At 46.2% G+C, this 26,063-nt stretch overlaps 2 protein-coding genes across 3 annotated transcripts in view; one reads left to right on the forward strand and one right to left on the reverse strand.

Annotated features, from left to right (window-relative positions):
• TAF4 (TATA-box binding protein associated factor 4) overlaps positions 1-1,152 on the reverse strand; it is a 37,321-nt gene extending 36,169 nt beyond the window's left edge. Inside the window, exon 1 of the mRNA XM_058036130.1 lies at positions 837-1,152. Within this exon, the coding sequence (XP_057892113.1) occupies positions 837-1,152 (316 nt within the window). The remainder of the gene's footprint in view (positions 1-836) is intronic.
• A 12,921-nt stretch (positions 1,153-14,073) lies between these two features.
• Positions 14,074-25,602, forward strand: LSM14B (LSM family member 14B). Of its 2 annotated transcripts, none has more exons than XM_058036322.1 (10): positions 14,074-14,245; positions 18,279-18,442; positions 18,785-18,920; positions 19,377-19,493; positions 21,258-21,428; positions 21,548-21,628; positions 22,616-22,777; positions 22,949-23,102; positions 23,784-23,963; positions 24,309-25,602. In XM_058036322.1, the coding sequence occupies exons 1-9, from the start codon at positions 14,125-14,127 to the stop codon at positions 23,953-23,955; spliced, it is 1,278 nt and encodes a 425-aa protein (XP_057892305.1). In that variant the 5' UTR covers positions 14,074-14,124; the 3' UTR covers positions 23,956-23,963; positions 24,309-25,602. The 2 variants fall into 2 exon arrangements, with proteins under 2 accessions (XP_057892305.1, XP_057892306.1); XM_058036323.1 differs by having other exon boundaries at positions 21,551-21,628.
• The last annotated feature ends 461 nt before the right edge of the window (positions 25,603-26,063 follow it).

Below are 26,063 nucleotides of genomic sequence, written 5' to 3' on the forward strand. Positions count from 1 at the left end.
TGGGAGAAGGCGCTGTGCAAGGTGGGGTGTTGTGGCCTGAATTCCCCCCCTTGCCGGGACCCGGCGTTGTGACTGCCCCCCCTTGAGGGCAGAGGAGGAATGGGAGGTCCCCGTGCCCCCTCCAAGCCCCTGGAACAAGGGAGGGGGTGCGGGGGGAATATCAAGGCAGGCAGATATGGGGGGGAAGCATTTTGAGGGACTTCCTCCCCTTGAAATCCCCCCTCGCTTCCTCCTCTACAGGAAATAGGTGTCATGATTAATAACACCCCCTTCCACTCCAGCAACAGCGAAGGGGGAGGGGAAGGAGCATTTACACAGACAGCTAAGGCGGCATTATCAAGAGGGAATCCCCCCCATAACCTCCACCCCTGGAAAGGGAAGGGGAGCAATCACAGGCGGCATGGGAGGCACAGCCATGACCAAGGGGGTGGGCTCTGCCTCCTTCAGTCCCCGAGATTAACAGAGCCCTTTTACACTCCGGCAACAAGGGCAGGAAAAGCAGAGGGGACCGGCAGAGTCACGGACGGGCACTGCCGGCTCCTTCTGCGGGGCGGCTGCCCCCACACATGATCCAACACCCTCGAGTAAGCACGGGCGAGGAGGGAAAATAAAGGGGAGGGAGCAGAGGCGCGGATACACACCGAGGGGGCATGATGAGGGGAGGCTCTCCCCCGTATGATCGATACCACCCTTTGCACTCCCGCTCCTGCCACAACGAGAAGGAGGAGAGAGGGAAAAGGGGGGAAAGCAGTGAGGGAAGGAGGCAGCGGGAGCTGGGGAGTGGGGGGAGGGGAGGGCCCCTCTCCCTCAGAGCCCCCCACCCCTGCCCACGTTACCTGCTTTTGTGATCTCTGGGGCACTCAGTCCCATCTTGCTGCCGCTGCTGCTCTCTGTTTGGGCATTAGCATTGCCTCCTACTACTACTCCTCCAGGGCTGGGGCTAGGGCTGCTGCTGCTACTGCTGCTGCTCACAACATGGTTCCCCAGCAGCCCCCCAGCGGCCCTCAGGGGCTCCTGCGCCTTGTGGTGCTGGTGGTGGTGGCCGGAGGCCGCCAGCTGGGACTCCAGGGAGCCCACCAGGTCGCTCACCACCTTCTCATCCACCTCCGTGTTCAGGAAAACCTCATCCAGCAGATCCGAGCCCGCCGCCATCTTTTTTTCGGAGGGTTCCTGTGAGCGGCTCCCTCCTCCCCCCCCTCCCCTCTCACGGCTCCCTCCTCCCCCCGCCCCGCTCACACTCGGCCCCCCCGCCCAACAGCGCACGCGCGAGCGCCCGGCCCGCACATCACCGGCCGGGCAGGGATTCCGCCCGCCGCTGATTGGCCGGCGCCCGCGCTATAAAAGGCCGTGCAAATGGCTGCGAACGCTTAGTTGGGAGTCGGGCGGCGGCGGCGGCCCCCCGGCGGCCGCGGGCGGGCGGGGGCTGCGGCCCTTCGGTGCGGCCGCGCCGCGGCCGTGGGGGGTTCGGGAACCGCGCGGGGCGGCGGGGGCGGCCGCGGCCGCCGGCGGCTCTTTGTCTGCCTCGGCCCAAAATGGCTGCATGTTTTCCCTGCTGCTCTCTGCGTCCGGGTCTCCCCCGCCGGCGCGAGTCTGAAGGGCGCCCCGCACCTGTGCCAGCTGCGTGTAACTGATCCACCGGCGGGGCGGGCGGGGCACACGCCCAGCCCCGGGCGGGGGCAGCGGGCGAGGAGGAGCCCTCGCGCCTGCCTCCCTCCCGCCGCCGCCGGCGGGGCCAGCCGGGGGCTGCAGCCCCTCGGTGCGGCCGGGCCGCGGGGGCGGGCGCGGGGCGCGGTCTGACTCAGCACGGCCGGGGCCAGCTCCGGGAAAGCGCGCCCGGCCGCGAGCCCAGCGCCGGGAAGGGAAAAGGAAGACGAGAGAGAGGGGAGGCGGGGGGGAAAAGAGAGGGAGACGGCAATTTTGAACGGTCCAGTCGCAGCTGCGAGCCGGCACGGCGGGGCGATCCCCGCCCGTGTGTCAGCCCGCGTTACACCCCCGCCGCCGCTTAACCCTTGGGGGAGAGCCGCGCTCCGCAGCGGCGCTCGGCGGGGAGCGCGGCCCGGCCCGGCCGGCGCCGGCTGCAGGTGGACATGATCGCTTACAGGAGGCGCCTGCACTTTGACCTTGTTGTGCAACCATCATAAAGGAAGTAAATAACGTAAAAATACAACCCGCCTTTCAATAAATGCGTTCTTCTGCCAGGCGCTGTTTCCGCAGAAAACTGTATTACCAGATGCAATTGAAACAATATTATCAGATGGTACAATTTATCTTTCACAGAATAGAATCATAGAATCATCAAGGTTGGAAAAGACCTTTAAGATCAAGTCCAACTGCACTGCCACTGTAACCCTTAAACCACTAAATCACATCTCCCAGCACCAGATCCAGATGCCTCTTAAACACCTCCAGGGGTGGTGACTCCACCACCTCTCCGGGCAACTTATTCCAAAGCCTGATTTAACTTAACTTTAAAGTTTTAAGGGGTAGCAAGCTTAAAATAGCACCTCTTATATCAGGATTTTAAAATAAGCTTTGCTGTTATGTTTTGGGAATGGGCAGCATTAGAGGCTGGAGCTCTGTTGTAGTGGGATGGGCTGAGCACCTGCTGGTTGATGATTCTGGGGAATTGACTGGCCTGGAAGCTGCTGCCTGGAGGAACAAATGCCATTTTTTTAATCTATGAAAAGGAGATCACTTTAAATATTTCCAAGTTTTCTGTACAAAGGGCTGCCCAGATGTGGGTGTCAGCTCTTCCCCCATGACACATTTGTGGTGATCACTTAACTTGTAGTACTCTAGCATGAATTAAATTGATCTGCTTGACAGTCAACCCCATGAGCAATGGGAACAGTGCTCAGGTACTGTCCAGTTCTCACCCTGTCCCCAAATATGCAAATATACCTGCTAGGGAGAAGCTGTTTGCCAAAAATTCCCATAGAAACTGATGTGTATTTGCTCTTAACATACAGGCCCCAAAGAATAGAGCAAATACCTTTAAATCAAAAATCCTAGAAGTTCAGCTCATAGTGAGGGATTTTACTCTTCTAGTTTCTCTGTCCTCTTCTCACCTGCACTAGGCTTTGGCTGATAACTAAAATTTACCATGTTAAGCCTTTCCCAAAGCTCTGCTCACTTACTCCTGTGGCATCACCCTGAGAGACTGCCTACATCCTCTGAGTTTTATATTAATATTTTATTCTTGTACTTAAATGCTTTTCTCAGTCATCACTTGAAACTCAAGGGTGAACAAGAAACTGCCCTTTTCATCTGTATGAATTTTAACTCCCATTTTATCAATTTTTGACAAATTACAGTGCTGCAAAGTAGATGTGATTTTGCAGACACCACTGTAGGTCATGTTACCCTTTTCTTACAAGGCAGAAATGCTGCTTTGAGCAGGGCAGTCCCAACCTCTCTGCTGCTGCCTCAGTCAAGCACATTGCTAGTTTTAGCTATGGTGAAATTCTATAAGCAATATACCAAAGAACTCTCTGGAATAGAAGCCTGGGCACATTCCCTACCCAGCAGAAGAGTTAATCAGCTGCTCAAATGATTTGTTAAGGGTGAAAAAGCTTCACTTAAACTAAGCCAGCCTAAAGGTGCAGAGTGGCTGAAAGAGTTTCTTTGGTGGCATCTAGCCAGGGCACAGCCCCATGCTGGGCCACAGTGCCCGAGGAACAGGGCAGGAAGAGATGGAGGATGTTATCAGGTGGCAGCAGCAGTCAGCATGGAGGGGCAGAGCAGCCTGCATTCCTGCTCTGCTCTCATTCTAGGACAGCTTGAATGTAGTTTACAGATGCCTACAAAACTAGAAATAAAAACCTCGAAATCTTCACGTCCTCATTCTAACACTCTCTTTAGTGTACCATATGGCACATCTACCATATTAGGTAAACAACTTTACAAAATTACAAGAGCAACTGAGATTCATTACAACTTGTGCATTATAAGTGTGTAGGATCCATTACTGAATAATTTATCTTTTCATACACTCTGTCTCTTGTTTGACGTTGGAAGTAAGTTTCTAGACTGAATTCTTCAGCCCAGGGATTCCAGCTCCTCTCTGCTGTACTAGTCCATTTTAAATGAGACAAAAAGAGTAACTTGCACAGGAATTCTAGGAATGGAGTGCAGGTAATTATTAGTGCTGGTGTAGAAACAGTCAAACTCAATATACAATGAATGCTGTGGATTTCACCCATCAGTTACATCAAAAGATCTTGAACATTACAGGCACATATGGGTTCTCTCCTCAAAGAGCAGAAGCTAGCAGGAGCTATCCAGAACAAATGGAGAATTGTCAGTTCCTTTAACCCCTTCCTTTATATTATTATATATTATTATTCCTTTTATATTATTATATATTATTATTTAAAATACTTATTTCAACTCCTAGATCTACAATGTAGCTCATGACACAGAGACTGTCTCAGGTTAAGGTAATGCCATTCTCCTTCTGTTTGTTTTCTAAAAATTAAGGTAGTTTAGAACTCATTACAGAAACGTCTGACAGAGGTATGGATTGGGGTGACAAGGGACAGAACAGAGAAGCCTACGGATGGTTTTAGTCTTAACTGACCCATCAGAAGACTAAAGGCCCATAAATAAATAGATTAAAGACTTATTGTTTTGATGGGTGATTTCTTGCTCTTCTTTCCTGCCCCTCACCCAGGATCATTTGAAACACTGAAAGTTGGCATTTAACCAGTAACACCTTGATTTCAAAAGTTCAAACAAGATGGCAAAATTCACACTTGTGTCAGTTTCCACTAGAAATTGTTCAGCAAAACCAAAATTTTGGGTTCATTCATAAAGCTGCACTAACCTTGTAGCCGATATCCATCCCTACCTTTCTGCCTTGTACACAATTTTCTTCTTTTTTTTTTTTTTCTTTTGTAAGAGCAGAGGAGTTCAATGGATAATTTGGTAAGTAGAGTGTGTTAGGAGCAAAGGAATGAAGTCTTGGCTGGAGATGATGCAGTTCTGTGCAGAAGTTCCCTGTTGGTAACCTTGAAAGTCTGTGTGCTGATTCTTCTGCAAACGGGTGTCAGTCTCCACTAGCAAGTGATCAGCAAAAGCAGCAAGACTTCATTTGGATCCAGAATACAAATCTATAGGAAAAATATTCCTGGTTTAAGTATTTTTCTTTAAGAGCAAATGCAGTTTTACTCCAGACATGCACAAGTAAGTAAATAAAGCAACTTCAGTGCCCCTTGAAGTCTATGCTCTTGATTGTCTTCTCCCTGAAATCTCAAAATATTGTTAAAGTCTTGGCCTTCAACTCATCCCATGTACTTCAGTTGTCCTTAGGTGAATCCCCTGAAGAAGTCTAATGCTCCTAATAGGGATTAATATTCATAATTAGGGTATCTCCTAATAAGGATTAATATTAATAATTAAGTATGGTATGCTGCAGGAAAATGTCTTAACCCTTGCACTGTAAAATAAAAAGAGGTGAACAATAGATTTGGACAGCAACAGTACAGTCCCCTTTTCTCTTATGATAATTATACCTACCCATATTTCCACTGAAGGACAGTGTCTGTCCTCATGGTACTGGACTGTTTCTGCCAGCCACAGAAGCTCCAGCCCTGTGCTGCAATTCAGTGTTCTGGACAGAAGCCTCACATGATGCTGCAAGGGAAGAGAAATGGCAAAAGCAACCCCCTAAATAAGTGTTTGTACCTGCATAACAAACACAGAAGTAAAGCAGAAAATTATTAAATAAATACATTATGTGACAATTTAAGGGATATCCTCTCTTTAAAACCAAGGTATTTAACAATACCTAGTTATTAATTAGGAAAGACAAAAAATGTCTGTTACAGGGACACTACTTGTGAGCTTGGTTTTCAAACCAAAACGTTAGCTGAGCACACAACTGCCTTGGCAATCTCCTAAGCATTTCTGGGACAGAAGACTGTGCCTCTAGAACATGCTCCATGCAATTCCCACAGGAGTTATTTATGTGTGCCTCTCCTGAGGCATTCCAAAGTCCACGCAGCTCCACATCCGGCGCCCCGAGGAAAATGCCCGGAGAATACACTATGGGATAAAGGATTATTGCTTCAAACCCTGCAAGCATCAAAGAGCTGGGGAAAACTTTTTCCTTCCCAGCTGCTCTTCATCTGGCTGTCATGCTTGTTACTGCCAAGATAGGAATTATCAATACCCAGACTCATCTGTAAGGGAATTCTTAAGGAACTTTACTCACAGGAGAAAATGAAAGTTTCTAAGCACACACCCCAGCAGCTAACAGAGATTTCTAAAGCAAATTTTCTGAAGGGGATTACTAGCAAATGTCCAGAATTCTGTGTGTGGAAGAGACAAGCAGCAGAGATGTCAACTAAGATTTGAGTTTTATCTGTTCTGAAAAATTTCTTGTGTGAGCCTACACAATTCATGGGAAAAAGAAAAATACTATTAGAAGATTAGAGGTCCTTCTGGTCACTACAACCAGCTTCAGTTATTTCACATATTTTGAATTTAGCAAATTATTAGAACTGACTGGGCAAAATGAAAATGCTTTCCTCTCTAAGTAAATTAAAGGACTTTTGGAAAATTGAATCACTATTTCCAAGACAGAATATGTCAAGAAAATGTGCCTACTGATGGGTCTCATTACTGGAAATCCAATTTGCACATTTTACAGTCAGGATTTGTTAGAATATGTTTGAAATATTTCTTTTTAGAGAAAGGTGACTTTGGCAGGTTTGCTTCAATTTTTCTGTGAGTCTTTGTGAGCTAAGTATGATCCTTCTAGGGATGTTTTATCAACTGTTTATCCTCAGACAATATAATGGTACATGATACCATGGATATTCCAGTAATGGATTCCTGCCCTCTCTCGATTCAGAGCTGGACACATTTAACAATTGACCAGTTATGGTAATCAGTGTTCTGATTACCATACTGATTACTGGCCTTCAAAAATACATAAATAAAAATAAGTGAAAGAACCAAAGATGAATCTTCATCCTGTTTGTTCTTGGTCAGTGCCAAGAGCAGGTACAGCCAATGCCACATCAGCTGTGAAACAGCAGTTGCTGCAGATGAAAACATTTGTCCTATGGAATTTCATATCACAATGTCTAGGGAATGTAACTTACTTTATCTAAATCATTCAGTAGACCCATGGTTCTTCTCTTTTAAGATAGAGGAGTATTTCAAAAAAAGATTTTGTGTGTGCCTCAATGCACACTTTTTAGGTCAACAATAATATCAAATGAAATTAACAGGCTGTAAAGTTGGTAAAACTTTCAGCACATGTTCAATATATAGGGCAAAATCCAGATTCTTTTACATTTGAACTGGAAGAATAATCACGTGTGCAAGCAGTTTGAAAGTCATCTTAAGAAGACAAAAATGGCTAAATTATTTGCCTTACTCCATTTCTAGTTCACAGTCTGTCAAATGCTCTTACCAAGCCTTAGGAGACAACAGAATTCCTAAGCAACCTTAGTGAGATTATAAAGAAAACAGATACAAGAGACACTGGACTGGAAAACCAGTGTAGACAGAAGAGGTATAAAAACATCATCATTTACAGAAAGAAAAAAAAATGAAACCAGTCCAGTACAGGAGGTTTGTTTTGGTTGTAATAAAATGAGATTTTATCTAAACTTTTTGTGGATTTGGAATGCAGAAAGTATGTAAGGAAGATTTTGCCGAGTTTTTGTTTTGTTTTTTTCTTTAATGACTCCTCTGTAATAACTGATTAAAATAAATCATGCCATAGCTTCCTTATTGAGCTGTCTCAGACTTAATGAAAACACAGCTAAAAAGGTTATTAGATGAGTTTATCTTTTTTCTGGATTCTCCAGCAGTCTAAATAGTTAAGGATATAATTCCAGACTCTAGGTTACTTTTTTACACTACCTAAAATATATTCTCATTATTAGAGTGAGTTCTGGAATTGCCCCTATTCCTTTAACAAGCCCATTTTGGAAACTGCAAACAAATCAAAGAAGTCAGTTAAATATGGGATGTGTTCCCATAGTTGCCTGAAGAAACCAGTGCATGTTTTGAAGCAAGACAGACAAAGATTTTATCTCTTAAAAGACAAGATGGGCAAAACTTCCAGCCCAAAGGAAATGACACACCTGGATGTAGGGCCAAGGGAACCATGTTAAGTTGTTCTTTACTGTTACCTACCTTTGTTTGTTTGGGCTACCTTGCAGTATTCCTCCAATACCACACAAGGATGACAAATTGGCTGTCACTTTCTTCAGACCAGTTCATGCTCCAAGTTAAACTTGCACAAACCTTTTGTCTCCAAAATGTCCTACTAGCAGCTGTATGTCCCAAACAGCCTTTGGAAGTTTGGCACAGCGGATGTCATAGGCAGAGTAAATGCTGAGTAAAATCTAGAGTCCAATATAAAGATGTGAGGTCTTCTGAAAAAAAATTAAACATATTAATCAGAATGAAATGAAAAAATTGAAAAGCCAAATCTCTTTTTTAGTTATTTTACAGGAAAAAAAACTGTGGTTTACAAGTGCACTAAATATCAAACAAACACCTTGTCATACATGAAGTGATGGAGAAATGAGGTATGAGGCACAAATGATGCAAAGGCTTTGGAGCAGTAAATGTCAGAATTGTCACGTGTTTGTGAAAAGTGTGTACACAAATACTACAATGGTAAGGAGAAGTGTGAGTTAGAAGGTGATTAAATCCCAGTTTATTGTTGTACAAAAATTAATGACTTCCTGAAACTGCACTAAAATCCTATTGCTATGAATTACTGTACCATTCTTGGTAGCTTTAGCCTCAACCTGAATTAAAACCTATAAACTTTCAACTCCAAAGCCTCTTCAGTCTTATTTTAAAAAGGAAAATAACCAAGAAAAATGAAGAACACCCTAGAAGATAAAACAATGACTAATAATTCATATCCTCAAAGGCATTTCTGAAACATGACTTTTAAAACAAGTCCAGGAACAATTCAAGCCATGAAAGCTGCAGCAGATGTTGTGCAGGGAAAGAGCAGCACACTGCCAAGGCTGGTAAAATGATCCCTTACCTCACTGAACAGAAAGAAGCTGAATCTACAACCCATTTGTAAACCAGGTAAGGAGGGGGAGATTCTTTGGCTGAGAAGAATGAATGCAAATGAGGTCTCTGAACTGGAACACCTCATAAAGAACTCTCTCCTCTGTGTTCTCAGCCCAGTGATGTACATTATTGCCCTATGGTTTGATTTGCACAGCAAGAGCTGTGCAGCTGGGTCTTGCTTCAACCCCACTGAAGCCTCAGTGCCAAGGAAATAGAGCTCAGTACTGATGGCTGGAATGTGTTCAAGAGTTTGGAGAGAGAAAAGTCCAGAGAGGGAAGGAGGAGCCCTTAAAGAAACATTGCTGTCAACCTTTCTGGAATTTTAGCCAAACCCAGATTTCTGTCCAGGGAATGGTGACATTTTCTGGTGTGCAACATCCAGGGCTCTACAGTGTGTTTTGTACTCTCAAAACCATTTGATTTTGTTCAGAAAAGACTGGTCCCAGAGTGATGTATCAGGCTGTACTCCCATCTGCTCCTTGGTTTCTCCTCTGAGACACTGTCAGGTGTCTCTGCTGTACTAAGTAGGTCAGTTGTGACAGTCTGGTTGTAGCTTGGGCTCTCTTCAGCCCAGAAGTGGATTTAATCATTGGTTATCACTGCAGATCTTGAGCCTCTCAGAAAGTTGGGCATGAAGATCAATACACAGATTCTTATTCTCCCAATTAATGCATAAATGTGAACCTTTACAAAATCTTCTCCTCCTCTGCAGCATTTCATCCCTATAAGCCAATTTTTGCTTCCTTTCTCCATGCATTACTTCCTCTTTTTTTCTTTCTTTCAGTGTGTATTCAGTCCACCTTTTGCTCACTTCATGCTGGAAGAACTTCATGAAATCCCACTTTTATCCCATGCCCTCATCAGTGCATCTGTGAGGATACACAGAGGTTTGCCATTCACTTCAGTGCAACACTTTCCAAAGAAAAGCAGCCTATGCAGCAAAAAACCCAGTCAGAAACTTCTCCTAATGGAGCTCAGTATCTTAGGCACTGTTCAGTTCTCCTCCCTCTCCCAGATAGACAACTCTATCTCTTTATGCCCTAATTATTTCTAAACTTAGGTCTGAATCCTCTTACTCTTTTCAATGGGAGATAGATGCATAAATGCCTTCTTTAGAATGTGTCTGACTTAAAAGTCTTCATCCTTCAACTTTTGTCACCCAACTGCAAACTTCAGCTTTGTCAACCTTTCTTGTATCACATACACTATCCATTTAACTGCCTTCATGAAAGGATCTCTTAAAATTATACCCAGCTTCCATATCTGTGAATAAATCACTACTTACTTAGCCAGGATAACTTCATCTTGCCATTCAAGATCCAGAAAGCCTTGGTGTAAAAGGTACTTGCACTTCCTTAACTGCTTCATTCTCCAAAACTTCAATGACAAAGTGAACTGCAAGAGCAGGCAGGATTTTGGGCTGAGTTCTCAGTCTTGTGTCTAGTACTGAGTTGAGTTTTAGTCTCATTTCTATAAAGCAGACACCTTTTCCTGAGATGTAAAGCAAACTAATATCATGAAACACTATTTTCTCCATACATCATTGTATCTCTTTTTCTTAGGTTGTGGGAAATTGAGAAGCTAATTTGACAAAGCCCACATTACCTAAATACAGGTTACCAATTCTTCTATTTTTTCTACTTATTAATATTTCCAATGTTTGTTCTCCTTATTCCATTCTCCACCCCTCACTCTTCCCATCATTTTAGTTTCCTTCAGTTCAATTTACATGCTTGTTTTTTTATTCTACTTCATCAGCTTTTCTTTGTGTAATATAGATCCACTCACAAAAGTGGATCCTTTTTTCCTTCTCATCTTCTCTGTTTCTCCATCCTGTTCCAGTCCCTCCTTCATTCCTGGTCTCTTTTCTGCTGCCCATTCCCCACACCTCTACAGAACAGTGTCCTGTCCTTGGTGACCTTCCCCTCCTTCCCTGCAGCTACCAAAATCTTATTTTGAAATTACTGCTCTAACATCTCTTCCTCTAGGGCTCAAGCATTTCTCTCTTCCTTTGTACCATTTGTTTTGTTTGCCACACCCAAATTCAGATCTCTGTTCCATTTTCCATGCTTATTTATTTTCTTTCCTCCATTTTTTTTTAAATTTTTGCCACCAACTGCAAAGGCATCCCATTGTCCCCAGGTGCAGGAGGTGATGCTTCAGCAGGCAGTGCCTGGCTCCCTTCCTCCAGCAGCTGGAGCTTGTTACAGGGTTTCTGCCAACTGCTGCTCTGTGCTAAACTCTGCCACAACTCACCTGAGTCAGTTCAGCTCACATTTCCAGGGATGTGGCCATCATCCACCACAAAAGCTCTCTCTCACCATCACAGACCCTACAAATTCTCATCACTGCAGAAAGTCAGAGGTTTCTGGTTTACCTGCTATGAAATGTGCTTAGATACAAGGCTGCTTGCCCTCTCAAATGCCTCCAGCTGCCATGGGAGTCTCCTGAGCTCTGCCAACACAGGTATTCCTGTAAATAAATCAGCTTTGCAGTTCCATGGTGTGACTGTGCCCTACCTGCACTCTCCAAGGACCACAGGTACCTGCAGTCCAAGTGGCTGTTGTGTGAATCCTGTGTCTGCTGTGATCATGAGGTGCCTCTCTGCCAGATTTCTTCCTACAGCCACGATGAACAGCAGTCAGCATCTTCATACAGAGCCAAATGTTCCCTCTTCACATGAGGGATGCCTGGGATAGCACACTTGTCATGAATTTACACAGTGAGAGATGCTCTTTGCTTCCTCCTTTCAACACTTAGTGGATGAGGAACTGTATTTTTTAGCAGAATAAATAATACTAACAGGCCACTTAAAACGTCAGGTGTCATATTTCTTCTTGCTGATGGCTTGTTATCTCTGACTGTTGTCAAACACAAGATATTGAGGAAATTCATTACAATAAGAGTATCTTCCAGAAGCAGGCTGATTTATGGCCATGGTGATTATAACTAAAATTCTGTATGTTTGCATATCTCTCCTTACCACTGTACAGGTCATGCCAACTTGGTGTAGTTTTCTTTTTCCACACTGCTTTAATTAGCCTTCCTGGAGGATCCACATCACTCTGTTGCTACATGTGACTGTCTCTTTCTTCCCTGGTATTAAAAAGGGAAAAAAAAAGTGAAGGAATAAAACAATCATAATAATACCTTGTGTTGAATAAGGAACAAAGTACTGGAAGTTACAGCTGTTTATGAACCAGTGACATTTTGGTTTGCATAAAGAAAACAATAAACTGAGCTGCAAAACCTGGAGCCCCATTAACTATTACAAAAGAAAATTTTAAGAATGGAAATAAGAATTGTCAATTTAAACATACTGTGGATTTGGAAGATGATGACCAAAAAAGGGAGTTCTGTTTCTCTACCTTTGGCTGCACTATTGACATAAGTTTTTCATTATAAATATTTTTTTGTGGCTGTCCCAAACAGTAACAATTTTTCTAATTTTTTTTCTATTATTTCTTTCCCTATTATTTCTCCATTTAATCTTTTCTACACTCAAAACTAGACAGTCCTCATACAGAGGAACTAGAGGTGTTTTTTCATTAGGGAAGTTTCTAACCATCAATTTGCCCACTAAAGGGCACTGTTTACTGCAGCAAAAAAGGAATCTCTGCTTTCCCTCTCTAAGTTATACTTAAGGCTGAGCTCAAAATCTAAAAAGGTTGACTTTAAGGGCTGAATTTCTTATTCAAAATAACTGCTTTTCCAATTAATATATATTATTTTTTTTACTTTATATTTTTTAGGAACTCTGTGCTAGAACAATTTAACAAGAAGACTGCACGAGTGGAAAGGAAGCATCTGCCCTGTTCAGGCAGGGGAGATCTGCTCTTCAGGCTGTACAGACAGCATGAAGAGTAGCACATATATAAAATACATAAGGTCACAGGGCAGACAGCTTGGGAGAACAGCCCTGCGAGCCATGGTGGGCAAGGACGCGGGGATGAACCTGTGGGCTGCGTTCTCGCGTGTCGCTGTTGTATCGCTGATGGAAGGAAGGATGTAACCAAGGCATGGGCGCCCGCAGCTCCAGCAAACCTCCCTGCTCTCAGACAATGGCTCCCGCTGCATTGTCCCCGGCTGCTGCCTTTGAATCTTATCGAGTCACACAAATTAGCGAGATCCGTGCACTCTGACCCGCTGCCCGAAACGCAACTGCCCTGCCTGATCCCCTCAGCCTCCGGCCGCTGAGTGATCTCCCCTCCGTGGCCATGGCTGCCAGATGCTGCCGCTTGTCTCTCATTGACCCGCAGATGGCCGGGGAGCCGGAGAGCCCCCGGGGACACCGCACGGAGCGGCCCCATCCTCCAGCTGCAGCCTGGCACGGGGTGACCGCGCCGGGGCGAGCCGAGCCGGGCCGGGTCACAGAACAAAGGCGCGGGGCGACCCGCACAGGGCAGGGCCCGCCGGGCACCCGCGGCTCTGCTGGAGGGAGAAGGGGCTTGGGTAGAGGCGGCCATGGTTGATCCGTGAGGGGAAGGCGATGGTCTCCTTCTCCCCGCGCTGCGCTGTGTGACAGCAGCTCCAGGACAGCGGAAAGGGGCAATGACACCCGGTTGAGAGGCAGTACCACACAAGGGGCGAGGAGCCACACGACGGGCAGTGGCACGGCCTCAGTGTCACAGAACCGCCCTCAGTGCCACAAGGGGGGACACTGAGGGCCCTCAGCCGCCCCCCGCCCCTCCCCGCGCGCTCCCCTCAGCCGCGGCAGCGCGGGAAGCCAAGTGCGCGCGCGCTCCCGCCCCGCCCCGCCTGGCCCCGCCCCGCCCCGCGGCGCACGTGGCACCCTCGCCCGCGCTGGTCACGTGACGCGGGCCCCGGGTGTTCCCCCTCCGCCCCTCCCCGTCTGACCCCGTCTCTCCCGTCTGGTCAATAGCGCGCGGCGCATGCGCGGTTCCGCATCACGCCCCCCGCCGCCTCCCCCCGGCCCGTCTCCCTCCGCCCTATATAAGGCGCGCGCGGCGGGGTCCCGGCTCCGCAGTGCGCGTGGGCGGCGCGGCGGCTCCGCGCGGCTCTGGGACCCCCCCCCCCCCTTTCCCCTCCCCCGGCTCCGCCGCCGCCATGAGCTCGGGGACCCCCTACATCGGCAGCAAGATCAGCCTGATCTCCAAGGCGCAGATCCGCTATGAGGGCATCCTCTACACCATCGACACCGAGAACTCCACCGTGGCGCTGGCCAAGGGTGAGGCGGGGCCCTGTGGGGGGCGCGGGCGGGCCTAGGCCGGCGCTGGCTGAGGGGACGCGGCGGGGGCCGCCGTGCCGCGAACAATGAGCGCGCCCGGGGCCCGCCCGCCCCGCGGGGCTGCGGCGGGGCTGAAGCCCCGGGTCCGGAGCGCTGCTGCTCTCCGTGAGTCAGCACTGACAGGGGCCGCGGCGGAGGGGCGGGCAGGGCCCGGGATGCTGAGCAGCCCTCGGCTCTCCCCGGGAGCTCCCGGGCAGGAGCGCTGCTGGCAGCGCTGGCTCCCTTTGCCATTGTCAGACGCGGGGAGGTGACGCTCGGTATCGCTGTGCGTGGTTCGGTTCCCCTCGCCCGGCTGTGCCCGGCTGTGTGTCGGTGCTCGGCTCGGGCCCCAGGCCGGCGCTGAGGAAAACAGTTGCTGTTGTTGTGTCTTTGTTCCTTCCGTGCTCGATAACTGCACTCTGCTCAGGTGAGCAGGGTGGGAGCTGCTGCACAGAGCGCTGGGGGCCTCTTGCACGTGGGTCTGGCTCGCCGACCTTGCTGCTCCTCAGCGAGGCTTTGCATTTTGTTTCCCTGTAGAAATACTGATCATTATCTTGGAAACGGTGTCATTTGGGTTCAGTTGTCACCTGTGCTAGGAACTCCTGTATTTCATCTCAGTACAACCTGTCCTGTCTTGTTTAGTCCCTCAAACATGAACTTACTCCTGTGCTGCTTTTCAAGTCCAGCTTGGCTACTTCAGCTAATGTGCATCGGCGTTTCCTTGCCCTGAGTTTTGTCCTTCCTTGTTTTGAGAAGTTCACACGTTCTTCATTGCCTGCAGCCAGCCATCGGGGTTGTCCACAAAACAAACACCTTTTGTTTTGAAAGGCTGCTTGCTGGCAGGAGGCACTGACTTGCCAGATTCACAACTACCCGCGAGGCAGCCTGTGCCCCAGTGTTTACCCAGCATAATGATGTTTATATGATGCTGGACATTATTTAACACCCAATAGAGTGCTTTCTGAAGTTAAAAATGCGAGTTTTCTCAAATTCACTTTTTTTCTAGTAATGTAGCCATTTATTTAAATGCACAAATGGAGCTGTTTGTGTTAGTGCTTGGCTCAAAGTACTGGAGAGGTTGCTGTGAGGATGCAGTTCCTTTCCTGTAGGTGCAGGAAGGTCTTCACCTTGACCCAGCAGCGAGTAGAAATGGTTCCTTACATAGTCCTGCCTTACACATTGCACTTGCCTCTTCAGAGCTGGTGTGTTTCAAAGGCATGTGTGATTAAAGTGCTTTATGATGTGAGTCATTATATGCTCTGGATGAGATTTCTGGCAGTTCCTGTATTTATTGGTTTCTCAGTGTTCAGTTTTGATGAAGTGGTTGTTGTAGTAGGTGGGGAATACATTTTTTCCTACCTAAAGAGCTGCTCCATAACTTTATATCACAAACCCTGCTTTTCGTAGTAGCTCAGAGGGGTTTTTCAAATTTAGAGACTTTGTAATTCTGACCTAATTTTGCTTTGCTATAAATGTAGCAACAATGTTGAAGTTAGTTAAGGCAGTATCAACCGCCTGTGTGGTGTCAGTGGTTTAATACTCTTGATGTCTGAGGCCCTAGAAGGGCTATGAATGACTGACGTGCTGTTGAAGTTGTCCAGACTGCAGGTAAATTGTTGTTAAACCCTGGATGCCACTGTTTAAACACTTCCATGTGCAATACAAGTGCCATTCTCTTTAGTTCTAACATAAAGAAAAATTTAAGTTGAAAGAAACCTCAGGAAGAAATCTAGTTCAGCCTCTCACTTGAAGCTAGGCTGACTTCAGTTGATTTATATTTGTTAAACCTCAATACATGCAGAGAATCTTAAATGCTGGAGATTCCATGGTCTTAATTAATCACTACAAGAAAGTTGTTTGTTTTGTTAGAGGCTAAACTTAAATTGTAAACAAAGGAAGTTTAAACCCACTGCTGTCCTGTCAGGAACCTGCTCCCCCTTAAGTAGAAGTCTGAAGAAATTGGAGTTTTTGAACAAAAAATATCCATGTAAGCTCTGCTTTCCAGTAGGTCTTGCTGTGCTTCCTGACCCTTCAGAGCTTAAGCTCAACAGCCCTACACGAGTAGGAACTGTGTTGTAATCCAGGAGCTGCAGTGCTGTGGGATTGATTTTCTGTTCATCTGCAAGCAATTGTGAGTAACCTCATGGTAGACGGCCCTTCCCACCTCCACAGGAACTTTAGCTGCACTTTGTGCTGTGCCACAAACAGTTAAACACCTGAGGTGCAGGGACAGGCAAGCTCAACTCCTCCAGCCCTGTTTTGTCTACAGCAAGGCCTTGGCTTTCCACCTTCCCTGTTAGAAACCTCGGGACCAACTGCAAGGGCAGCTTTGGGCTTTGCAGATCCTGTGTTTGTCCATGTGGAGGTTGATGGGCTGATCATGGTGCTTTCCAAGCTAGCTGTGGAATCCTGCAGGAGCCCTGGATACCTTTAGTACATCTTGCCATGAGCTGTAATAATGTAATTTTGAACAGAGAGCTCAGTGGTACAGTTGATGTCCAGAAGGCTACAAGCATTGCTTTCAGTTTATAATCTGCTTCTGGTTGACTGGGTTACAGCTGTAATATGATCAAACAGCAGCTGGAGATCTAAAATAACTTGGAGAGGTTATTTACCCCAGGAACTCATGGGAGATGGCCACTGAAAGGCAGTGACTGACGGCTTGTCCTTGTGCCAGTGAAGATGCCCCTCCTGTTAGGTGCAAGCTGAGGTGCTGAGCAGTGTGACAGGGACATTCTGGCATTCACCTGCTCCTTGGGAGCTCACTGTGTTAACAGGCTGAAGGCCATTTGTGGCACTAGGGCTGCCTGGTGTGAGGTGAGCTCCCTGCATACACCTGGGACAGGACTCTTGAGCATCCCTGCTACACCTGCCAACACTCCTTGTAAGTTAGGAGCAGCATGGTGTGCTGGGGATGCTCCATTTTTGCTGCATCCACTTTTGGTGCTCTTTTTCCTGGGAGGATGTGGTGCCCCCATCTGTGTGACAGGAAGAGTGGCTTGTCCTGGTGGAGGTGTTTTAGTGTTTCTGTGATAACCTCTTAGAAGCAATTGAGAGAGTCCAATACAGAATTCTTCCACTGGCAGAAATGTGCCTCAAGCCAGTATGTGCTGGTACTCATCTGAGCTGGGAGTGCCTCTCAAAGGCAGAAAGCAGCCACCCAGTGAACTTGGGAGTTTCTGTAACTTGTGGCTGAAATTTCAAGCTTTTACCTGTCAGTGCCACAGTGATGTAACTGTGCTATCTGTTTTCCTGTGCCAATAATCCAGTCTGACCTCTTCTTTCCTAATGGCTCAAATTAATTTATGCTTCTACCTAGCAGTTGCCACAGTCAGCTGAAGTCTTTTTTTTTTTTCCCCACTCTGATGTGTGACATTGCTGGTTAGTGTCTGTTCAAGTATTCTGGTAGCTGGCACTCAGTAAAGCCTCCCTAAGCACTTAGATTTATCACTGGTGGCTTGCTTTGTAGTCACATTAATCATAAAAACAGTGACATCGGAGTAGAGAGGGAATTTTAATAGGAAGTTTTTTATCATTGATAAAAATGTATTTATAATAATAAATGTATGAAACCAAAGGTGCAGATTTGAGCTCTAAAGCCTTCTATGGTTTCCCCTTGCTGCTTCAGGGGCCTCCCCTTGTCTGCTGCAGTTGTCTGGAGCTGAATGCCTGCATGGGACAGCTGCTGGGGAGGGAAGGAGGGTGCAGCACTGTGGGGAAGTCCTTGGGTTTGGAGTAGGATTCTTCACTCCAGCTGGTCTATGGTCTTTACCTTCACAGCTTGATGTAAACAAAACTGTTTACACAGGCTGCTGAAAAAGTTGGCATTTGAGGGAGCAGATGTGCGTGAGAAAGAGATGGAGGGTTCTGGAAGTAGCTGTTGTTGTTGTTACAAATGGCAAGTGTTGAAGGAATAGTTTTTGATTGCCTGGGTGTGAGTTAGCAGAGTGCTGCAGGGGCAGTTCTGCACTAATGTCACCTTTCCACGCTCCAGTGCGATCCTTCGGCACCGAGGACCGGCCCACAGACAGACCGGCTCCTCCCAGAGAAGAAATCTATGAGTACATTATATTCCGAGGAAGTGACATCAAAGACATCACTGTCTGTGAACCTCCAAAAGCTCAGCATACTCTGCCACAAGATCCTGCCATTGTCCAAGTAAGTTAGCCTCAGGTGTTGGTAAAAAGCTGAGATTGCTGTTGAAGGACTGCATTTTGGTAAAAACTTAGAGAAATGAAGGCAAGTCAGTGTCTCCAGGAATCTTCAGATTATTTAAAGCATCCTGAATTTTGTTGTAATGTTTAAAGTAGCAGCAGCATTAAGACCTCAGTCAACAAAAGCCAGAGCTAGCTGAGAATGCAGAAAATCATAAAGAGGTAAACTAACCCTTCTCAGAATTTACTTAAGCTTTAGTAATGCTGTACATGAAGTAAAGAATCACTGCCAAAGCAAGCTGACTACTGGACACTGTAAATGGAAATGTACTTTGTCTTGTTACAGTCTTCACTGGGCTCTGCCTCTACATCATCCTTTCAGCCACATGTGCCTTACAGCCCGTTTAGAGGTATGCCACCTTACAGCCAGCTTGCTGCCAGCTCTTTGCTTAGCCAGCAGTATGCAGCTTCCTTAGGTTTAGGTAAGTACAAACTTTACTTGCTAGAATAGAGGGATGGTCTTGTGTGCAGCTGCTGTGAAAGCAAATAACAGTAACTAACACCAAACTCCTTGCCAAGTGCCAGGCTGCAAGGAGCAGTGAATAAGCAGCTCACAGCTTTGTGCAATGGTTTTACTTCAAGGAGGCCTATGTTTCACTTGCATGTGCACACACTCACGTGAAAGAAACAAGCTAAATAGCTGAAGTTTCTTTCTCAAATTAATGGGATTACCTGACAGTTGAGGCCAGTTAATTTCTAACCTAACCCACCTCACACCACATGTGAAAAGAACTTGTATTTCCAGAGAGGACTGTAAATAAGCTGCTCTAATGCTGTTCTAGAGAATCTTGTATCTCTTTCCAAGTCCTTCAGATGTTTCACTACCTTGTATCTTATCCATGTATCTTTGCTCTCTCTTCTTCCCTCTATCTCTTTAGAGAAATTGGTAAGCCCTCCAGCATCAGCAGCTGCTTCCAGCCCTAGTTCTTCTCCGTCTCCACAACCTGTTTCAGAGCCTGACATGTCTTCAGAGCCCCATCAGCTCTCTTCCAAGGGTAACAGCAGTTTGAGGACTCCAAATATTTGGAAGAACTGCATGGCACTTGCAAACACTGTTCTTGTTAACCCCTCCTAGAATGATAGTGCTTATATGGGTAATGCCAGTAGAACTAGTTTGTTCTCAGCTTTTTTTTTTGCCTTTCATTATGTGAAGTGTGATTGCTCCTGTCCTAGAAGTATCAGTTAGAGAGACAGGAGAAAGGAAAAGTCCAGGAGAGTGGATCCTCTTGTGTAAGTATCAGGAGCAGGATGAAGTTTAGAGATGCTAATGTGCTGCATCCTGTCCAGGAACATGTGTCACTATAGGGTTTGGGTGAGGAATTGGTCAGCCTTTCCTGGAAAAAGAAGCACACTGCTTCAGTTGTGGCTGGCCTTCTGGTTGGAGACTTAGGCTGATCAGAAATTTGGTTGTATTTTCTGTAATTGAGGAAACATCGGGGTAGATTTCATGCATGCTGGGGCATTGTACCTTGTCCAGACTCCCAGTTAGTAAAGCATGATTCCTGAGTAGCAGAGATAACGTGGTTCTGGGTGCTTGCTTCTGTGTGTAAAACCTTTAGAGAAGGTTGAGATACCAGACTGACCTTCCTCAGAGCAGGATGACCAGGTGCAGCCTGCATTTAAACATGATAATTGGTTTCATCTGGTTTTAGCTAAGCATGTATGCTTGTGTTGGCATGAAGCTTTTTACTTACTCTCTGCTTTTGGCCATCTATCTGTACATAGTTTCTCAATACTCTGGCTAAACTTTGAAACTTTCTCATGTTAAACTTGCACATCAGCTTTGTCCTACTCAATAATCCTTAGGATATGTCTGTCTTCCTTGCAAGTTTTCCAGGTATACATTAACTGGGAACCTGCATGATGTAACCTACTGGGTATATCTCATGTTGGACTTGGGTGACCCAGAAGTGTCAGTGGCTTGGTTTGTGTGAACTCTTCAGCTTTTCACTTTTCTTGCTCTTTTAATATATTCAGTTAAAGTTTGCTTCCAAGCAGTTCTTATGCATAACTACATGAACCTGTAGTACTCCAAACCTTCTAATGAAACCTAGAATGCAGTGTTTCTTCTGAGTACTGAAGACTGTCACTTTTTAATATAATTGGTGTAAGGTATACCAAACCATGAAAAGTATTTACGTGTTTTGTAGTGTGAATAAATAAGCCTGGATGGAAGAGCAACTGAAGTCTTGGTAACACTTTGGCCTTGACCAAGAAGGAATTTAAAAGGGTAACTTTGAGATCCTGGTCTGGTTTCAGGTTTTCTTTGTCTGAAAGCTCTAACAATAAGCAATGAAGTTGAAGGACTTCTAAAAGCAGCTTACAAAAGGGGATATAGCTGAGGTGCCTAAGCTTTTGCTGCAAAAACTTTTTGACAAAGTGGGGTAACTTTGTTGAACAGTTTCAAAATGGTGAATTTTTGTTTCAGATTTAAAGTTACCATGTAAAGTAAAATCCTGCATAAAGTAGAAATTAGATTTTGGTCTAAACTGTCTGAGAGACTGACTTGGCTTGGTTGTTTAATATTTGGTTTAAGAAATATTTGGGTATATTTCCTGAAACAGAGGCTCTGGATGTGAGAGCCATGACTTGCATGGCAGTGGTGCCTTACCTGGTGCCACTTAAACTTAGCCTGTAAAGATGCACACTCAAGGCTTTGAGTCATTCCTGACCAAATGGTTTCTCCCTAGAAGTGGGCAGGGTTTGAATGGTGTTGGCTCATTTTCTGAGAGGCACTCAGTCATTGGGATTTTTTCCAGGTGCTGGCTTTCCTTCTGTCCACCCAGTCCGCAAAAGCCCCATGGTAGAGCAGGCTGTCCAGACTGGCCCCGTTGACAGCATGAACTCCCAAAAGCTGCCCCCGGGGAAGGTGCCTGCGGGGATCCCGCGCAGCGCCCGGCAGCTCCCGCCGGCCAACGGCAAAGGCAGCGGTACGTACACCCTGCTGCAGCCCTGAGCTGGGCTGGAGCAGCCTCCCAAGGGGCACTGCCACCCTGAGCTGCCTGGGGATTGCTCCTGTGCTCCTTTAAAGTTTATCCTTCTTGTTCAGTAGATACAGTTCAGGCAGCACCTGTGCAAACCCAAGGACAGGTGAATGATGAAAACAGAAGACCTCAAAGGAGAAGATCGGGTAGGTTAAGCTGATGCTAAACAGTCTCAACAGCCTGTGAAGGCAAGTGGTGTTAACTTCAGTGAAGGATTAACTGACAGAAGACTGGGAGAAAGCTTTGGGCATCCAGAGATGTTTCCCTAACAAAACAGCTTCTGGAGTCGCAGAAGTTCAGAACATTCCAGGGACAGAGTTCTAGCGCCTTTTCTAGCAAGTTGCAGGTATGTCATAAAAATCAATGCTGTGACTTGGCAGCAGCAACTGGATTTCTCTGAAACCTCAAGTGTATTTACTGGGAGAGGCAGCCTGTTTGAGACTTTCAGAGCTTTTGTAACAGACAGCAGCTATGGAACACTCACCTCCATAGAGCAGAATTCTTATTTCTCAGTGGCAGTATAAGCATGGGCCAGAAGAAAGTGGCATTTAAAAGAGGTTTCTGCCCAAATAAAATGTGAAAGGATAGGAAACAACACTTCAGACTCCTGGGTCTTCAAATTAATTAGTGTGTAAAATGGGTTGTGGCTTATCCAGAAAGGAGTGGATAGCATCTTAGTTGGAAACCAGAAACTAGACAGAGTATGAGCTCCCTTTGTGGGTAGATGAGTCTTTTGGTGGATTTTCTGAGACTTCCTCTTTGCCATCAAGATGGGTTTTAGGCTAATTACAGTGCTGTGTTTGCAGGTGAAGAGCAGACAGATAATTTCCCCCACCTCCCTCAGCTTTTCTTGCTGTAGTGCTTGTTCTGACTTCCTCTCTGCACACTGGAAGGAAAGTTGGGTGCACTCTTAGTGGTAAGACTGACATCCAGGAATGCTGCTCAGAAAGTTAAAGTGTTGCTGTAATGTGTCTTCTACAGCCAAAATCAGAAGTTGCTTTCAAAGAGGTGTGGCCTAACCACAGGACTGGAAGCCAGAAACTCCTGAGTTCTATCCCTGGTTTCCTCTGGTCTTGAGCAAGCCATGTAACCTCCCTGTGCGTTACCAAGTGTTTAAACTCTCCTGCTTTCAGGAAACAGGAGAACCAGAAACCGTTCTAGAGGACAAAACAGACCAACTACTGTGAAGGAAAATACAATAAAGTTTGAAGGTGACTTTGACTTTGAAAGTGCAAATGCACAATTCAACAGAGAGGAGCTTGATAAAGAATTCAAGAAGAAACTAAACTTTAAAGGTTTGTGCCTTCATTAAATATGAATTGCTGAGCTAGTAGTAAACACTGCATAGACAAACTGGTTTTGAGAAACTGCATGATTACCTCTCAAATCTTGTTTGAGGGAGCAAGAGAACAGATGGCTCTGCTGTGTGTGCCTCAAGGAGGTGTAATACATTTCATTATCCTCAGATGACAAAGCAGAGACGGGGGAAGAAAAAGGGGACCCTGGAGTGGCAACCCAAAACAATGATGGTAACGCAGAGGAGGACCTGCTGGGGCCCAACTGCTACTATGATAAATCCAAGTCTTTCTTTGACAACATTTCTTCAGAACTGAAATCTAGGTGAGTGTTTTTTAAAAGCTTGGTTTTTAAATGGAATTTTACGCATAAAATTTCAGACATAATCTATATGACGTGGTTTAATTACTTAAAAATTTTAGAATAGACTTTAGACAGGGAATATTGCCATGCATTTGGTAGCTCACAAGTGATGTGAACCAAGCTTCATGCAGTGGGATCAAACAAAAAGCATTTCAGCTGATATGATACACTTGCCTAAACTATGATAGAGGAGTTTCTATTTCTCTTTCCCAGTACTGACTTTGAACCCATTGATTTTAAACAAATTCCTTATCTGGCTTGTGGGAGAGGAGGCATCAGGGTCATGCTGTACTGAAGGTGCAGCTGGCACACAGGAGTGAGCTAAGCCTGGAGATGGGGCAGAGAGGTAGCTCTGGCTGTGGAAATGCATTAGGTTAAATGTTGGGAATATGAAGGGAAAGCTTCAGCTGTCACTGCCACCACTGATGCCATCAAGTGCCTGGAGAAATGAGACATCCCTTTGGTGTCAGCACGAGGGGTTCCTTGGCTCTGTGACTGCAGAGGGGATGGGTTAGAGCAGGCTCACTGCAACCAGTGCCTGTTGCAGTGCAGCTCAACTAAATCAGGGGTTTGAGGCTTCCTCTCCGAGTGGGCTGGGGGTTCTTTCATGTTTGTGCTGAAGCTGAACTCGGCCTCGCTCAGTTCCAGGCGCACCACGTGGGCTGAGGAGAGGAAGCTCAACACAGAGACCTTCGGAGTGTCCGGGCGGTTCCTGCGCGGCCGCAGCTTCCGAGGTGGATTCCGAGGTGGAAGGGGGAGTGGAGCAGCAAGGAGAAACCAAACCACTCACAGAGCTGGTACTGGCAGAGTGTAACTTCAGAGGCAAGTGCTCTAGCAAGAGTAAATACTCTCTCTGAGCCAGGTTTGTCTCTTACTCCTTGACTGAACTGTCTGTGCAGTCTATTTTGCCCTCCAGTCTCATGGATATATCAAGAATTTTTCTTTGTTGGATCTGATTAATATTTCTAAAGGGTAGAAGGAGATAGGGGTGGTTTAACATGTTGATTTCTTGGTCTCACCTCTCTGTGAAGAAGCTCAGCTCAAGCAAGCAGCTTTTGGTTTCTAACTAAGCATTTCAGCTGATACAGGGGTGTGAGCTTTGCTATTTCTCTTCTTGGGAGAAGAACCCCATAATATCAAATCTAATTCTACCTTTTTTCTGAATAGGTTCAAACATCTCTCCTGAGAAAATGAAACTGTATATAAAAAGAAAACAACCAACTGCTGCACTAATGTGGGAAAATGGTTCATATTGTGTACTGTCTCTGCTCAAGCGACAGAATTTCATGTACTACTGCTTATATTTTGGACTTACTTTGGACCAGCCACTGTCTGCTGGAATATTTTTTGGAAGAGGGAATGTGTTCAGGGGTACCTTCTTCAGGGTGTCTTTTCTTTTTGTTTGTGTTTTTCAAGTGCAGACTAACTTACACGGTTCTTCTTTCTGGGTCTCTCAAGGCTGCTATAGTCTAAGCTCAAAGTCAGACTCCTTTTCTGAACCCTGGAGAAGAGAAATCATGCTGTTTTAACACAGAACCAAAGCTCACTTGAAATAAACCAGCTATAATTTGTTTGTTCTGAGTAACCAAATGGATCCTTTGGTGCTGCTGGTCTCACGGATCTTGGCAGCAGGTGTGAAGTAGCACTTGGTATCTGGAGAAATGGATTCCTGGTGCAGAGGAGTTGTGTATATTGTCACTTGGGAATACTGGAGTGTTGATCATGTAGTAGTGTTTGACTGTACAGCTGTTTGTGGGCTGCTGCTGGGCTGGAGGTACCACAGGACCGTGGCTCTGCCTTGAGCTGCAGGGTGCTGGGAATGCCTGGGGCCTGGAGCTCCTGGCTGGAGCGTGGGGACACCATGTGGGATGGGAGCAGTGACTGTCCCCACTCATGTGCAGAGATTTTGGCAGTAGTGACTGTCTGGGAAGGAGACCTGAAGCTCTGACTTGTTTGCCTCGGTTTGTACCTTGCTGGAGGCAGCGCCAAATGCAAACAGTTCTCTGTACTCTGTAGACTGTGGTGGAACTCTTTGGAATGTTTTCATTCAACTAGGGATGGGAGACCATATAATGAAGCTTAACAGATGGGCATGTTTAATTTCTTTCCTCTATACCCCCATACTGTAAATAGTTTAGTTGTTTTTCTTTTGTTTTTAAAAATCTGTATGTGGGGAGAGGGCTGGGAGGGAGGGGTTACCTTTGTTTGCATGAAATAAGTGGGTTAAATTGCTATAGGCATGTGTCCCGTTTTTGGTTGGTAGGGAATTTTGTTGAAAAAGCACCTTGATGACTGAACCCCTTACATAGCTCAAGTTTTTTTAGTTATGCATTGACCTAGGTTACTGTAAAAGCTTGGATTTATTTTTGTAGGACTTTATTGCTGAGAATTAGAACATAGCAGTGGGGCTGCTCTTTGGAGTAATGTAAATTGTAATTATAATAAACATGTAAATGTTTAATGTTTCCCTCCACCTCTGTTCTGTACATAGCTCCATAACATCACTCCCTACACCTCCTCTGGCACCTGTCCTTGCAGGGCTCCCATCCAAGCTGCAGAAAGCCTGGCTGCAGAGCTCTGGCAAACCTGGCAGTGTTACAGTGCTGGAAAAAGGCTGAAACACCCAAATCCAGGCACTGCACATTGTACTGCTGCCCTGGTTCCCTGCTGGGACTCAGCCTAATGAGGGTGGTGTTGCTCCAGCCTTGCAGAGGGAGGCCCTGGGGTTCCCCAGGAGCCAGTGCTGCTGCTGCAGGCCCTGGCTCACACCTCTGAGCTGGGCTGTGCTGAAATGCCTCACTCAGAGCTGCTCTGCCTCTGATTCTGCTGCTGGCAAAGCAGCCACTGTGGCTCTTAAGTGTGGAGATGGAATTGCACTGCCCTGGCAGAGGATGGGAGAAATCTCACTGCTCCTGTGTAATC

The sequence above is a fragment of the Melospiza georgiana genome, chromosome 17 (genome assembly GCF_028018845.1).
Source record: "Melospiza georgiana isolate bMelGeo1 chromosome 17, bMelGeo1.pri, whole genome shotgun sequence".
Classification (NCBI taxonomy): Eukaryota; Metazoa; Chordata; class Aves; order Passeriformes; family Passerellidae; genus Melospiza; species Melospiza georgiana.

What these genes read in the sequence shown, in the direction of transcription:
- LSM14B (XM_058036322.1), top strand. Translation starts at nt 14,125, where the DNA reads ATGAGCTCGGGGACCCCCTACATCGGCAGCAAGATCAGCCTGATCTCC. An exon ending in GGCCAACGGCAAAGGCAGCG is followed by an intron (nt 21,429 to 21,547) that starts GTACGTACACCC and finishes CTTCTTGTTCAG; the next exon opens with TAGATACAGTTCAGGCAGCA. An exon ending in GAAGAAACTAAACTTTAAAG is followed by an intron (nt 22,778 to 22,948) that starts GTTTGTGCCTTC and finishes CATTATCCTCAG; the next exon opens with ATGACAAAGCAGAGACGGGG.